The 14,939-nt window shown below is 41.1% G+C and overlaps 2 protein-coding genes across 2 annotated transcripts in view; both read right to left on the reverse strand.

The window, feature by feature from the left end:
* The window catches only part of MAP7 (microtubule associated protein 7), a 108,764-nt gene extending 105,460 nt beyond the window's left edge, over positions 1–3,304 (reverse strand). Inside the window, exon 1 of the mRNA XM_053972527.1 lies at positions 3,236–3,304. Within this exon, the coding sequence (XP_053828502.1) occupies positions 3,236–3,281 (46 nt within the window). The 5' untranslated portion in view covers positions 3,282–3,304. The remainder of the gene's footprint in view (positions 1–3,235) is intronic.
* A 2,462-nt stretch (positions 3,305–5,766) lies between these two features.
* MAP3K5 (mitogen-activated protein kinase kinase kinase 5) overlaps positions 5,767–14,939 on the reverse strand; it is a 101,589-nt gene continuing 92,416 nt past the window's right edge. Inside the window, exons 26-31 of the mRNA XM_053972530.1 lie at positions 14,797–14,902; positions 12,284–12,524; positions 9,430–9,542; positions 8,409–8,521; positions 7,466–7,542; positions 5,767–6,793 (exon numbers count right to left, since the gene is read on the reverse strand). Coding sequence (XP_053828505.1) covers positions 6,733–6,793; positions 7,466–7,542; positions 8,409–8,521; positions 9,430–9,542; positions 12,284–12,524; positions 14,797–14,902 — 711 coding nt within the window. The 3' untranslated portion in view covers positions 5,767–6,732. The remainder of the gene's footprint in view (positions 6,794–7,465; positions 7,543–8,408; positions 8,522–9,429; positions 9,543–12,283; positions 12,525–14,796; positions 14,903–14,939) is intronic.

Genomic DNA, 14,939 nt, shown 5'->3' on the forward strand with positions numbered 1-14,939 from the left:
AGCCGGGGCAGAGGTGACCTTTGGGCAGCCTGTGCTGGAGCACCACTATATCCCCCAGTGTCAGTGGATGGGCACAGGCATAGTCCGTCCCCCCCTCTGGCCACAGTGACCAGTGGCTCCCTGCACCCAGCAGCTCCCCTTGGAAAGGACATGAATCGTCTGAGCCGGCCAGAGAGAAAAGACCCGCGTGTCACAACACCATCATGTAAATACTCCCCAGCAAAACACGTTGGAATCGCTGGGAAAGAGCCATGAGAACCAGAGCAAGCCTTCAACTCCCAGCCACTGGATGCTTTCTGCACTTTTGTGTTTTCCCTAATAATTTATCTATTTGTTATGAAAAAAAAAACGCAGTAAGATGAAATTTGATTTAGTCTCAGATGGAGAAAATACCAGGATAAGCAAGCAACAGGTATAAAGTCCCATCAGGAGTAAAAAAGTGAACTCCTTAAGTTTTCAGCTTTCACAAGTCACCTGGCACTGACATGATTTAAAAGGCAGATTTGTTTTACTGCTAGAAGTACAGAGTAATACTACGCTCACTTAGAAGAAAGAACTAACTACAATAGTACACAAAAACATGGCATTAAAGCTTCTTTGCACCATTACAAACACACAGCTCTCTCTCTGGTATCCCAGAGCTTAAGCAAATTGTTACCTGTGCACAGAGCTGGCCAAGGCAACCCAGAGCACGTATGGGGAATGCTCACTTGCAGAGACATGCCTATGTTTATGGATGGGCAACCATAAAATTAGGAGCCTCAGAAGCTTCTCCATGTGGTATTCCCCACAAGAGGGCCCCTCTCATCTCAGGAATCACTGAAGAGCTTGTTAGCACTATTAGATGCTTGAATAGCTATGACTGAAAAATTCTAACTGGTGTAACTTAGTATATCCCCTGAGCACTGTACTCACTTTGCCATCTATAAATTTATGAATGGCAGAATAAAAAAAAAAACCTTCACCCTGATAATTAAGCCATTTACCCAAAGAAAGCTAGTTAAGTGCAGCAGAATCATCTGCCAATAAAGGGAGCCACTTGTAACATCTCCCTGCAACACCCTTGTGGTGATGTTGAAGTTTTCCCCAGGATCAGCCCTGAAAGTCCATGTATGTAGCCACAGGAGGCAAGGAAAGAAACAAACCAGCCACACACCACAACACACACAGAGCTTTGTTTTTTAAACAGAGGTAATACTTTGACCAGTAGCTAATTTCACCAAACACAGATGGGATGTTGACCTTCCTGAAGAGCTGGATCCAGACACAGGTGTTCCGCTTGCGGAGCAGACTGCAGCCAAAGCCATCTGCATGGCCCTCCCTGGGCGCACACATCTGCTTGCTCATGGATGGACCAAAGAGCCACGGAGCAGATTGCTGATGTGTTTTGAGGTTGTTCCTGTTTGTGAACCCCTGTGATAACTAAGAGACCTAAAAGGATCTCAGCAGACAAACTTCACAGAAAAGCCACACAGTTAAGCTTCACAGAAGTTTAACTCTGACATTTCACTCACAAAGAAGTTTCAAATGAACTTTGACAGTACAAAGTAATTTAAATTCAAAACGCTCAAGAACTTATGCAAGTAGATCCTTCGGTCTACAAATGTCCCAATGAGTAAAAGTTCAACACATAAGCCTGAAATGAAGCTATAAAGCAAACTCAGAATAAATCTAGGCATGTAAGTCCTTTTAAAACAGAACATATAATAAATAAATAATATAATAAAATACATGTCACCTGTTGGCTCATTTCTAGTTTTGGTCAGTAATTATAAAAAAACCTGATAAGCCAGTTAAAAAAAAAAATCACATCAGCAATGTAAGGTAGAGAACTGGAAAAGAGTTTTTTAGAAATGGCTTCAAAAAAACAGTCAATTCTTCCCATGGAAACTGAAGTCAATGTGGTTGCAAACACTGAAACACATAGGAATGCAGACACACATCCTTTCTGAAGCTGAACTTTAGAGAGATACTTGGGAGAGACTTGTAAGGATTTCTGAGCTATATTCTATACTTCTAAGTCTAATGAAGACAGCACTTGGATGGCTCTGCCCACAGTCATTGCTTGTGACTGCATGTCTGCATTACATAAAGTATGCATTAAAAATATTACACTGAGAAAACACAATCCATCAGCCAACAGCCATATGGCCTACTCATATGCTGTTCTGATATAAAATCTCACTCTGATTTAGAGATAAACTTGGACTTATGTTAGAGAAGGACTAGCAAAGGGTGAGTGGAATGGGACTGCGGAGGACGGTAAAAAAGAAAAAAAGGAGAGGACTAGAAGTTAGACCCATACTTCACAGTCCAGCAAGCAGCAAAAGCAAACAGCATCCGCTCCTACAACAGCGATACAGCGGTCGATCCGCTTGCGTAAGCCAAAATCTCCTCCCTGCACCCTCCTCGCCCTTAGGGCCAAAATAAAAGCGAGTTAAAACGGTCTCGCAGGGGATCCCTCCTTAGAGGAGACGCAAGGACGTCTCCGCGCTTTCCCTGTAGGAAAGAAGGGCTTGCAACAGCCCGTCGCTCGCACGCGTTTGAGGCTCAGCCAAACCCCGGGGCCCCGCAGCGGGCCTCGCTCGACAGGCGCCGGGGCGCTGCCACCAGGTACCTTGACCCTGCCGAGCTGTCCCTCCGCCCTCGCCGGGGCTCACCCCGTCCCCGTTAGCAGCGTCTTGCGGGTATCCACCCACCCTTATTGCCGGAGCTCGGCGCTACCTCAAGCCCCGGTCAAAGCCCGCAGCCCGGCGGCCGCCCCCTCCAGACCCCGTCCTCGCCGGACGGCTCCGCACCCGGCGTTAGCCCCGCCGCTGTGCGGGCGCCCCGCAGCACTCCGAGCCCTTGGAGCGGAGGCTTCAGAACTACCAGCGGCGACCCGGGAGCGACGGCGCGGCCCCGCCGACACCCCTGCGCGAGGTCGGGAGGGGTCTCGCCGCTACGCGGGCACGGTTCGGGCACGCCGCCCCCACCAGCCGAGGGCCGACCCCCCGGCTGTCCCCGGCCGGGCCGCGGCGGTGCCCGGAGAAAGCAGCGAAGTCCCCGCACGGCCAGGCGGCCACGGAGCGCCCCCGCACCTGTTGCGGGCGAGGCCACCGCCGGGCCCCGCCGCGCTCCCGCTTCGCACGGCGCCCGCAGCCGCCCGGGAGCGCGGGGCCTCCCGCACCCCACGCGGGCCGATCCGCGCCGCCCTCCCTCCGCCCCGACCGGCTCGGCCGCAGCCGCTGCTCACCTGCGGGCCGCCGGCGCCCGCCGCTCCTGCCCGCGGCCTCCGCCATGTCTCCTCCTGCTCGCCGAGCGCGGCTGCTCCGCCCCGCGACTCCCCGGCCCGGGGCAGGTGAGCGCCACGTCCTCCGCCCCCGGCTCTGCCCGGCAGCAGGTGAGGGCGGGACCGGCGCCCGCGGCCCGGGAGCAGCCGCCTCTGACGGGCTGGAGGCGTTTATGCGGCGGCGGTGGTGCGGGGGCGGCTGCCCGCACTCCCGGCCCCTGCGGCGTCCCGGGCTGCCGAAGTGCCGCTGTTCACACAGGTGTAATTAGTTTTTCCTTCAGAGCAGCTCCCGCCGCATTGGCACAGCTCGTTCCGTACCGGCGCCGAGAGAAAAAACAGGTTTGGGGATGCTCGCCATCTCGACAGTAGGTGGGAGGAGTGGCGGCCGCCTCGTAAGCCCAGGCGATTCGCCGCATCGTGTGGGAAAGAGCTGCACTGCTGTAGACTCGTTCCTGCGGCACGTGCTCTTAAACAACCGGTTTTAAAGCTGCGTGCAACGCCTTGGTTCCAAAAAATGGCTCTGAAGAGCTGTCGATGTATCAGTCACTTCTGTAAAGGTCATGGTTCTGTTACCGTTCCTATGAGTTTGCCTTAACTTGCTTTATGCTGCTTTTCAGGCTCATAAGAGTGTTTCTATTTAAAGTGTTCTCATCTGCATCAGAACATCATTTAATTTTGCATCTGCTTGTAGGTAGCACCAATCATCAGAACTACAGGTGAAGGAAGGTGGGTGAATTGGGGAACTCATAGGATGCAGCTGTGGAAGCAGGTGGGGAGGGGCAGCTCCCTTAGTTTGGTGCACTTAGACCAAGCAAACTTCAGTCACCACACAGAGCACCCCCCTTTCAGAAACTGCAAAGTTCAGAGCACAAGGTCTTTTAGGGGAAGGAAAGATTAATATTTTGCTGTTGCACCAAGACCCATTTGTGCTCTAAAACAAGGAGACTGGGGCTTGGGTGATAAACATTGCCCTGTGGCTTATGGGCAGGAGCGTCTGTAATAGAATAGGCTGGGCTCTATGCTGAAAGGTGCAAAAGACAGCAAAATCAGCACTGCCTTGGTCGAGTTTTCACTTCTGTGCTCTCTTAAGGGAGGTATAAAGGTGTCTCTGTCATCTTGAGCCCTGGATTAGAACAGCACTGATCAAGGACTAAGAGGTTATCCAGATTCAAACCTAGTGGTATACCCTATGGTCAAAATGTTGCCCTCAGCAAAGTCCTGCACTAATGTAATCTCAAAGCCCTCACTTGTGGTCCATCCACCCACGAGCATATTCTGAGAGCCAGGTTGACCTCTCTAATGCACATCATCCCAAAGTGTTATGTTATGTTTCGTCTGAGGATGTAAAAAGTAACATCTGGTACAATCTATAGGAAGTAGCCTGATTTGGGGATCTTACATAAGCTTTTGTGCACAGATCTAGTACCTGTATGGATTAGCTGTGCTGCTCAGGGAACCACATTCAGACCAGAATTGCTGGAGGAGCATAAGTGTACATGTCCTGGCCTGGGCATGGATCAGATCCAACAGTCTCACAATGGAGAATACAGAACTGATTGCTGAGCAATGCTGCAGAAGCCACCTTGGGTCTGGTGAAGCCAGCAAAGAACTCTAGGAGTTAATTCCCAGCTGGTGCCAGGCTAGGTCTTATGGAGATGTTAAATGGAAACCTCGATCACACTCCTTTCTCCCTTACATAGTTGGCATTTCTGAGCAGCCTGAGTCATAGAGAACAGGCTGCATGCTTTCCAAGTAAACAGAGCAGTGCAATTACTTTTCAGTCATACTGCATGAAACCAGAGGTTTTCAAAGCTGAACCAATACAGGATCATGCTTCACACAAAAATCAAATTAGAAGTTTTAGGGTTACTTCTCAATGGGTAAAGTCTTTTTTAAGTTTTGGGTTTTACTAGTTAGCTTCCACCACTGGTCTTTCTGGTGTTTAAAATGACCTTGAAAATGTATTGATTTCTGCTGTAATAGCAGTAGAAATTAATAAACAGTAGTTGTGTTTCTCGTGAAACGCAGTGAAGTTTTTGGAATGAGTTGAATACATCTGTGCCTAAAAATCAATAGAACCATCTTCAGAGTACAAAAACTCTGACTAAAATGATTTAATCTACTGTTCTCAACCTTTTTTTTTTTAATACATAATTGGTGCATTGTAGCCAGCAAAAGTTACTGTATACACATTAGGACAATGTGTTTATGTTTAAAAAAAAATATTAGTTTCCTTTGAAAATACCTGCTAGACCTAAAAAATCAAGCCTTTTACTGGTTACCAAGGCTTATGAAAAAAGAAGTAGCTTCTTGTCCAGGCAAGTCTTACCCTCAATGGAATTTTTTGCAGCTGCCCCAGAAGAATCTGTTGATATCCATTGCTAGAATGGTGGAGCGACAATGACAGTGGATGGATAGGAAACTCCCACCATCCTTTTTCATTACATGTGAGAAAAAAAAAATCATTGCATAAACAAAAGTAGAAAAAGAAACAACAGGCCACAATGACTATTCAGTGCATGGAGGCAGGACTTTCCATTTCTCAAGTCAAGAACAGCACCCAGAGAAGAATTTTGTTTAGTCTTGGCTTGTTAGTACAGGAATTAGACTGAAAAGAAAAACCAAGAAAATATTCAGTGTTATGGTTATCATACTCAAATTGCACTAAGTTTAAGATGCATCAGAAAGGTTCCCTTGATACTCAGTTTGAATTTTTTTCTTTTTTTTTATTCAAATATTTTCCAGTTCTACACCATTGTTATTATTTTAGAAGTCCAAAAATATAGGAAAAAGTAAGTCTTAGGTTATTTTTATTTTTAATTGTGTATGTCAGAGATAGCTTTAGAACAAGCTAACATTACCGTGGTTCAGGTGTATACAACTGGTACAGTTCAGTAGTACATAAACAACTCTAAAACAAATGCACCATAGAACTTAAATTACCAAAAATAAACAATATTAAGCTATATAGGGCAGTAGGTAAAAACAATTACCTTTAGGTCTTGCACACTAAAAGAAAAATATCTAATCATGATTGAAATTATGAAGCTCTACTACAGATAATATCAAGATATATTACAAAGAAATTGAAAAGTTGTTGTCACATTTTGGTTTTGTTCCAGTGATGTACTGTTACATGAAATCTTACATCAGTTTGTCATGAAATTAACATCTGCTTACTTTAACTACAATACTTTATAAGTTTATAACTTTTGTGTGTATGTTTTCTAAAAATTTTTGAAAAACTTGCATGTAAAAACATTTAAAGTAAAATAATGTTGCAAGTTGTTTACAGATTCCTTATGGATTATAGGAGTAAAAGCAGTCAGGAAGCTGCAGTGTTTTTAACATTGGTAAACAAATACTGGATTAAAGTGCAACAGTCCTTCTGACAGCACACCTGCTCTGGCTGAAAGGAAATCTTTTCATCTCTGCAGAGAAGCAAAGAAAAAATATCAGTGTCAGGCATGTTTCTCTCGAAAGTCAGTGATCGCCTTCCAGAGTGTGCACAGCATTCCTCCTCTGTAAAGAAAAATCATAAAGACACTCAGGTACAAAGAACCTCTCTAGTCTGAAAGCCTTCCAACTGAGGTGCTTTCTGATTTTCTTGCTCTGGTTTTGATCAATGATACTCAGTGGGAAGGCTGATCAAAGGTGAAATCCAACATGCATTACTCAAACAGAGAACAGAGTCCTTTTCTGATTACAAGACAGGGCAATCTTTCCACTTGGCAGATGCCTGCTGTCTGGAATTCAGACTTCTGGTCCGAAGGACTTGCATAACCTGCATTTGACTTCCAACATGATGCAAGCTGGTGACCTATACACCTGGCATGATTAGGTGAAATGTAGTATTACTTACAGTCCATGAGTAATGTTTCTGAAGTTTGATGATGATAATAAACTACTGAAAGTTCTTTTAGCTCTACATTTTAAAATAAAAGCAAGGTTCTAATGGGATACCCAGTGTCTCCAGTTGTAAGGTAAATGCTTAACCTTAAAATTTTGCTTTCAATAGAAAAAGCTTATTTTAAGGTTTAAACAATATCAGCTGTTTGGCAGAAATGTATCAGCATACAAAGACATACTGGAAAGTATTAGTTATTTTAAATGAATTGTACACAATGCAATAAATAGAGATTTAGTTAATTTTTCTTCTTACAAAGCACAATTCATTTAACTGTGCAGGATTACCTCAGTCTCAAACATTTCAGATCATCTCGTGTAACATAGCAGAGAACATCCGTTAAGGTATAGTCTTCAGCCAAGAACTGCAGAAAGAAATTTAAATAAACATTTTATTAAAAATATTATTTAAATTGCTAAGCTCATCTTCCTAGAATCATCGGCCCCTAAAAATAGAAGGGTAAATTACAGAAAAACCTAAAATTGGGCTGAAATCTGGCACGTGTAACAGAAAAACATGGTTTCTACAAATACAGTGAAACTACTTAAATTTTACGCATACCAGGCACAATTTGAAAGATGTAATGCATTTACAGCTACTCAAAATCTTTGTCAACTGGCATTTCTATTGGTACCACTGGTATTACAGAATTACAGACTTCACTGAACACAAATTCGACCATATGTAATAGCACATTTAACCCATGAGGAAATCAAAACAGTTAAGATGTACCTTTTCAAGAATGGCATCTAAATTTGATGTAATTGAACTTGGAGGAACCTTTGGTCTGATCTGTAGGAGTGATAACTACATGCAGGTATTCCTAAATTAGCTGAAATCTTTAACACCTCTAAAGTTATATAACTTGCTGCAGAGCAGACTGATCTGCTTCAGGATATTTCACTGTAGCACAGCTAGCTAAGGGTGAACATGTATCCTATATGCAGAGCATCATCAGCAGGAATGCTGCAGTGTGTAAAGACACTGAATACCCAAGAATGTCTGTTTACCAGGATATTTTATTGCTTTATTTACAATCAGATTTAGGAACTATTAGTGGTATTTTATAATTATGAAGGCCTTCACATTCATGGCTTTTTCCTATCCTCTGAAAACAAATTAATCTCTCAAAATGTGCTAAAGTAATTAGAAAGGTTTGGTATTTTTTTTTAAACTGAGTCACAAAACAGTATTGCAACTGTGCCAGGCAGTGAATAGGATCATTGTTACCTTGTCTATCGTGGCCTCGTCAGCTCCATGAACCCTCAGCCAGTTTATGAGATCAGGGTCTTCGGTCCCTGTGCCAGTGGAATGACGATGACGGACAGACAATCCAGGAATATCTGGAACAAGCATATTTGAGACAAGGTTTTGTGTTGCCAAAGCAACCTCTTGTCATTTTTGACTCCTCAAGCACTTTCAAAGTGAGCTTTTCCTTCAAGCTTAGAATACCAATATCCCCATAAATAAATGCCAATTCCCAAAGAACACACTTAATTACAATTTATAGACAATTATACATTAATTTCTCTGCTTGGTTAAGGGTACAGTTAAAGTAGTGTGAACATTGACACACACAAAATTTTTCTGCTCTCTTCTGAAAATGACTTTGCTAGTACAAGGCACATCAATTTCACTGTCACTGTTTCTACACTAAGGTCGTTGCATCAATTAACTGCACTGTTCAGTGTAACTCATACAGCTGCTGCACAGGCAATGTCTTAGGCTGAGGATCAGCTACTTTTGGGAAGCAGCACTTGGAAGCAAATTACACAGAAATATCAAACTGCATTAGCACTTCCACCTTCTTCAGGGCAGACACAGCAAACTCGGCTTTCCTCCGTAACATTTAAGTTGTATTTGCATCTGACCAATTAGGTGTATTTGCATCTCACCTCTTGAACTTTCACTGTAACAATTGGAAACAGTCTGTAATTCAAGGAACATATATCTAAACATATTAGATTATCCTCTTCAGGAAAAATATTTATTCGGTAGGATATGAGCCTTGTACTCTTCCATATAATCACAAACAAAAATATTTAAATCATACCATTCCTTGTACTGTGATTAACAAATCCAGTAATTTGTTTCCACAATGTACATTCTTATTTCAGAGCAAACCCTACCAGAAGCAGCATCATAAAAGCATCTTTGCTGAGGCTGGCTCAATAAAATGGACAGTCGTTTAGCTGGCACTTTTTATCTGTAGCCAGTATGAAACTTTTCTTTAAAAATTCTTCTCACTTACCTATTGGCTGTGACCTGAGCTGTAGGTTCCTGATCTCTTGGTCTTTTTCTTCTATAGCTTGATGCAAGAGGACTTGAAATTCTCTCTCCTTTTGAACTAACTCCTCCAATAACCTGTGAAGTAATGAGAATAAAGCACTCATTTCTTCAGTAGCTTCAAATTTTCAGGAAAGGAAAGATCTTACTATACCTAAACTGGAAACATTCCTGACAAAGACAAGGACAGACTTCTTCAGCTTTCACTGAAGGTATATTCGTTCACTATAGATTGATTATGACCTATAACAAAGATATAAACATCCTTACAGAAGACCCAAATACACCAACCTCCACATATATGTTCACCCACTAAACAAGTGGTATGGTAGAAAATTTCAGTGAAATTTCTACAGCCTGTGCTCTGTTTTAAACAAAACTGGAACTGAGAACAAATATCAAAGTGGTTCATAAACTAAGGGCCAAACCTTTGTAAGGAAAAATGCCAGTTCACATCTCTCCAGCAGACATTTTCAAAGGTATGGAAAGGGTACAGCAGTGATGAAAATATGGTGAAAACATATGGCTGCATTTCATAAATATGAAAAATACGTTCTCAACCACACAAGGGGTATTCCTTCCTCACATATAAGGCACTTTGTGCCTGCCCTCCTAGGCTATATTAAGAGTGAGAAAAGAGGAGGCAAAACACTTGCCTACGCCCCTAAGTAATTGCTTCTGAGAATGTCAAGCAGAAGTAAATTGAAACTCATGTTTGACCTCCTTCATAACACAAGCCCAGAGAGAAACCTGGAGAGATTCAGTAGCTAGCACCATTTAAGCTGATCAAAAGAAAATAGTCAGAATATAATGGAAAATTAGTATGTAAAACTGCTGCAATTTGTTCTTTTAGAAAAGTGGTTTAGTAAAATGCAGGATTTGTGAATGATATGTTATCAGGAACTTAGTAAAAATTTGGACATGGAGAGCAGACTCATAATCCTATAACTGACTCATGAGCCTTCAGAAATTCTGCCTTGAAAGGATTGCAGCATCTTCATCGCTTTCTTGAAACCTCTGTCAGCCTGAGAACTATGCAATAACTGTTCCATTTCAGCATGTTTCCTTTTATTTATCCATGTATTATTTTTTTTTAATTCCATACCAGTTGAGCACTGCAACCTTTTTCTGAAAAACAGGAATTTCATTAGAAAATGTGCCACAAAAGCCCCTTACCTGCCTTTGCACAGGGGTAAGCTGAATTCCACATGATTGCATTGTAAAAACTTCGAGCCCTACTTTTAGCTTGCATGCAGGCCTACCAGAAACATATTTTCACTTGAGTGCTTCCACACCTGAGCTAACAAACCTTAACAAGTCCATCCTGCATGGGAACAGAGCTGCCTGGTGCATCTACACAACCCCACATCTTGGTTATTCTCAGTGCAAACTGATATTCCATCCAGACAAGTCACCTTTCAGTTAACTTATTCCTAGTCTATCTATTCTGGTTGAAAAAGGCCTTCAGGGCCAATAATATAATCCATTATTTTCTCCTGATAACTGCTTGCTGCTTATGACAATAAAGCTTTCATAAATATCTAAACATTTTTCTGTATTATTTATTCAAAATCTCTGCATGAATGACTGGATGAGAATATTTGGCCAAAGGCTTTGCATTTGAGAAATTTACAGAAGCAAAGTGTTAGCAAAAAAGTACCTCTACAAGCTGATCATTTCGGAGACTATTCCCCACCATAAGCTTGTGAAGTAAAGTGAGTCAATCTAAAATATTTATGTATTTCTTTAGGTATAACAATAAGACAATCAAAATATTTTTCAGTGGTCACAAGTAAAAAAATTAATTGTTACATAAGGACCCTAAAATACTGATATTTTGTTAAATACAGTACAGTCTAATTAATTACTCTATTTCTGGCAACCTTCTCAGACACATGTAAAAATAAAGTGTAATTTAACATTTTAATTTCAAATGAAACTGCAGTTCCAAAGAATGTTCTACCAGCATAACAACTGTCTTATTGAAGACATATTCTCTTTCTATCAAGGCCACATTCAAAATCTACTGAGGTCAGTAGGAAATCCAGTGTCATAAATTACATGCTGCAAAAGCAAAATATCTACTTTTTGCTATATCAGACTATTTGGTATATTTTAATGAAAATCAAACAAAATATATAGAAGATCATTTGGATTTGACTTTTTCTCTGACATTTCTTAAAAGAACAACAAAACCTTAAAGAACCAGTTTTCATTTGCACAAAGTGCAAGACATATTTCTGAAAAAAAAAAACAATATCCAAATTTCTGCCTCATTTCTTCTTTTAAGCAAAACACCTATTTTCCCCATCTTCCTCTGTTTAATAAAAAGGTGATGGTGCTGGTAAGCACAGATCCTGCTTGCAGTGACTTCTGTGCACAAAACAAATCTGAAGCAGTTTCCTTGTGGAGTTTCTGTTAGCTTGAGTTCACTTGCTGAGAATAGCTATAGAAAAGAACAGCAAGTTCTGCCTTAATGGAAACAAAACATAACACCATTTATCAGCCATACAGAGCACACCAAAGAGAGAAAAAGCAGAAGTTTGGCAGCAAGTCAGTTTTTTACAGACCTTCCCTGGAAGGGCACCTAAAATCAAGTCTGACCTTAACTTGCATCACTATGGTTTTGTTAAAATTCATAAAACTATGTAAATGATCAGTCACAGCTAAACAAGGATCATCATTAAAAGGAACAACCTACACTGCAATGGAATTTTGGCACTGTCAGTAGTATTGCAGCTTATATATATTTTGAAAGCTAACCAATGCATACTACTGTAAGCAGGCTAGTGTCCCTGTCTCCTGATGTCCAGACTTACCTGTTTGTCTCTAATTTTAGCCTGCCCAGCTGGACACTCAGTGATCTGTGAGCAGCCTGGGAGTCATGGGACACCGTAGAGCTGAGTGTGCTTACACCTGAGGTAGCTACTGCATCTTCCAAGACAATGCAAGGCTGCTGGATGGTTTGATTCTGAGGCTGTTCATCTTGATCTTCAACATCTATATCATCTTGATCGGCCGTATCACTTTCAGATGCAAGGCTAAAATGTGGCCTTAATTCTATTAAAATAGAAGCAAAAGAAAAACCACCAAAGATGTTAAACTTTAGTTAAATATTAAAACAAAAGCAGGCCCAAGTGACCAATTCCAGATCATCCTATAGCTTTGGTTACAACAGACCTGAAATTTCTGTAACAGGACAACAAATCTTGTCTAGGGGTTTAAGATCACTCAAAACATAACAGCATCCTTGTTTATGCAGATTATTATTCTGCCTATTGAAGGTTCAAGAGCTATAAAAAACACACGTCTGTATGAATATGATTCCAGATTTGGCTACCATTTAATGTCAAATTGTGCTGAAGTATCATGTACAGCAGAGTTTCTTTTGCTTAATTCCATTCTCAGTAGTTTGTATTTTCTTATGTGTCTGACTTGAAACATTTTATTAAATAAATAACCATTATTTATTTTCTATCCAGGTATTCCTGCTGTTGCCGTTCTGGCATATTTAGCACTCCATCCTTATAAGAATACCATGTTCACCAAAAAATGCATCCAAATGTAGAGAGGAAATTACAAAAAGGCCCCTCTCCCAACAATTAAAAGCACACTTCCCTTCTACTTGAGAGGGAAGACTGCCTATTTTGTAATGAGGCACATCCACAAAACTATGAACACAAAGCTATATACCCTGGTTTCTGTTGTTCCTTGTTTAAACTACTTACCAGAGCCTACCAGGTATGTGAGATATGTACACAAGATCTGACACTCCTACACAACCTATTATTGTTCACAACATCTGTTTGTTAATTCTAACTATTTCATATAAATCTTTCTTCCTTCCTTCAATTGTGGCTCCTTACTGTTAAGAACTCCCTCTAGTCTTCTCACCAAAATGTAATTTTTTTTCTTGAATCCCTCTTGCTTTATGCCCTTTCTGCTGAAGAACTAAACTAACAAGTATGTTTCTCTTCTTTGCAAAAGAAACATTTGTTCCTTGATCTATTTCACCTCTTCATTTCAATGCCAGATACCTTTTTCAAGGCTGAACATAATAAGGTCAACTGAGCTGTGCTTCCCCTAAATTCAGGAAAGCAGATTTATTATATAGCAGTTACCCAAATACTGCTAGGCAAAGATTTCTGAATTTGCTTCGAACTTCTGTTCTTATTAGTGGGATACAGAAGTTCTTTGCCATTGTTCAGCACCAGGCAGCATAAAATTGGCTTTGTACCATTCTTTAAACATCCCATAACTTTTACAAGTGTTAAGGACAGTGATAAATCTCCACATCATAAGAAAAAAAAAAAAAAAAAAGAAAAAAGAGCGAAACAAAGGCAAGGGAAAATAATCAGAAGTAGGGAGCAGCAGCTGATCAGTGCCTGAAAACTACTGAGGCACAGAGGCTTTTGTTTAAGCTTGACCACCTACAATTAATGCTGACACTGGGCTGTATGGGGAAGAACAGTCTACTAAGGAGGAATTCTACAGTTACTCCTATTACACAATGAAGTACATGCCTGTAAGAGGTGTTCAGCATTCTAATCAGAAGACAGAGGAGTTTCTTTGTGACTTGAAAGTAACACAGAAACTATATCTTGTCATTTGTGCTAGGGATATGGAAAATAAGGAGAACAGGAATAGCTATAACTTTCAATGTAATTTTCAGATCCCTTTATTCATAATTTAAGACTCAACCCACTGCAGGAAACAGGAATGTAAGTATTCCAACTTAAAGCATTAAATTACATATTTGAAAATATCACCATTAATTCCAGCATTAGAAGTTAAGAAGAAGCAGAAAAACTAAATTTGGAAATAGGTAGAGAAGTAACAGAATGGGCTACAGTTTCATCTAAACAGACTCCTTCCCTCAGTGAAGCCATACATTCTAATTCCACATTTAAAATACAATGTACAAACTGCAGGCACTGCGGACCTGTTTGTTTAGTTTTGGCAAGTTTCAAACCAAGGGTTTGGGGTTGTTCGGGTTTTTTGGGTTTGTTGGCTTTTTGGGGTTTTTTAAGATAGCTTCTGACCATAAGCAATAGGCAACATTTTGCACCTCAAAAAATTAGGTCCCAGAGCACCTTAACCTACTACTACTCACTGTGTTGCAGAATAATTTAGATTACACATTCTGGGAAGGTGCTTTCCAACATAGCTTGAGTAATACACAGATTCGTTTCTGAATTGCAAAACAGACAGTGAACAGGAAAAAAGCCACTGCTGGTTTCAAAATCTTAAGTGAAGCATCATAATCACAACTCTAAAGCATATTTAAAGAGATCAGCTGATAAACATTTGCTGAGTATTAAGAATGACTCACCTGGGACCAGAATTGTAATAGCAGTCTGCACAGCTTTTCTGATTATGCTGTCCAGTGCAAACATCCAATGTGGCTTAATATTATGATTTCGGAGAACTTTATTGACCTAGTGAGAGAAAATTCAGTTCAGATATTACATACCC

Source organism: Vidua macroura, chromosome 3 (assembly GCF_024509145.1).
Source record: "Vidua macroura isolate BioBank_ID:100142 chromosome 3, ASM2450914v1, whole genome shotgun sequence".
NCBI lineage: Eukaryota > Metazoa > Chordata > Aves > Passeriformes > Viduidae > Vidua > Vidua macroura.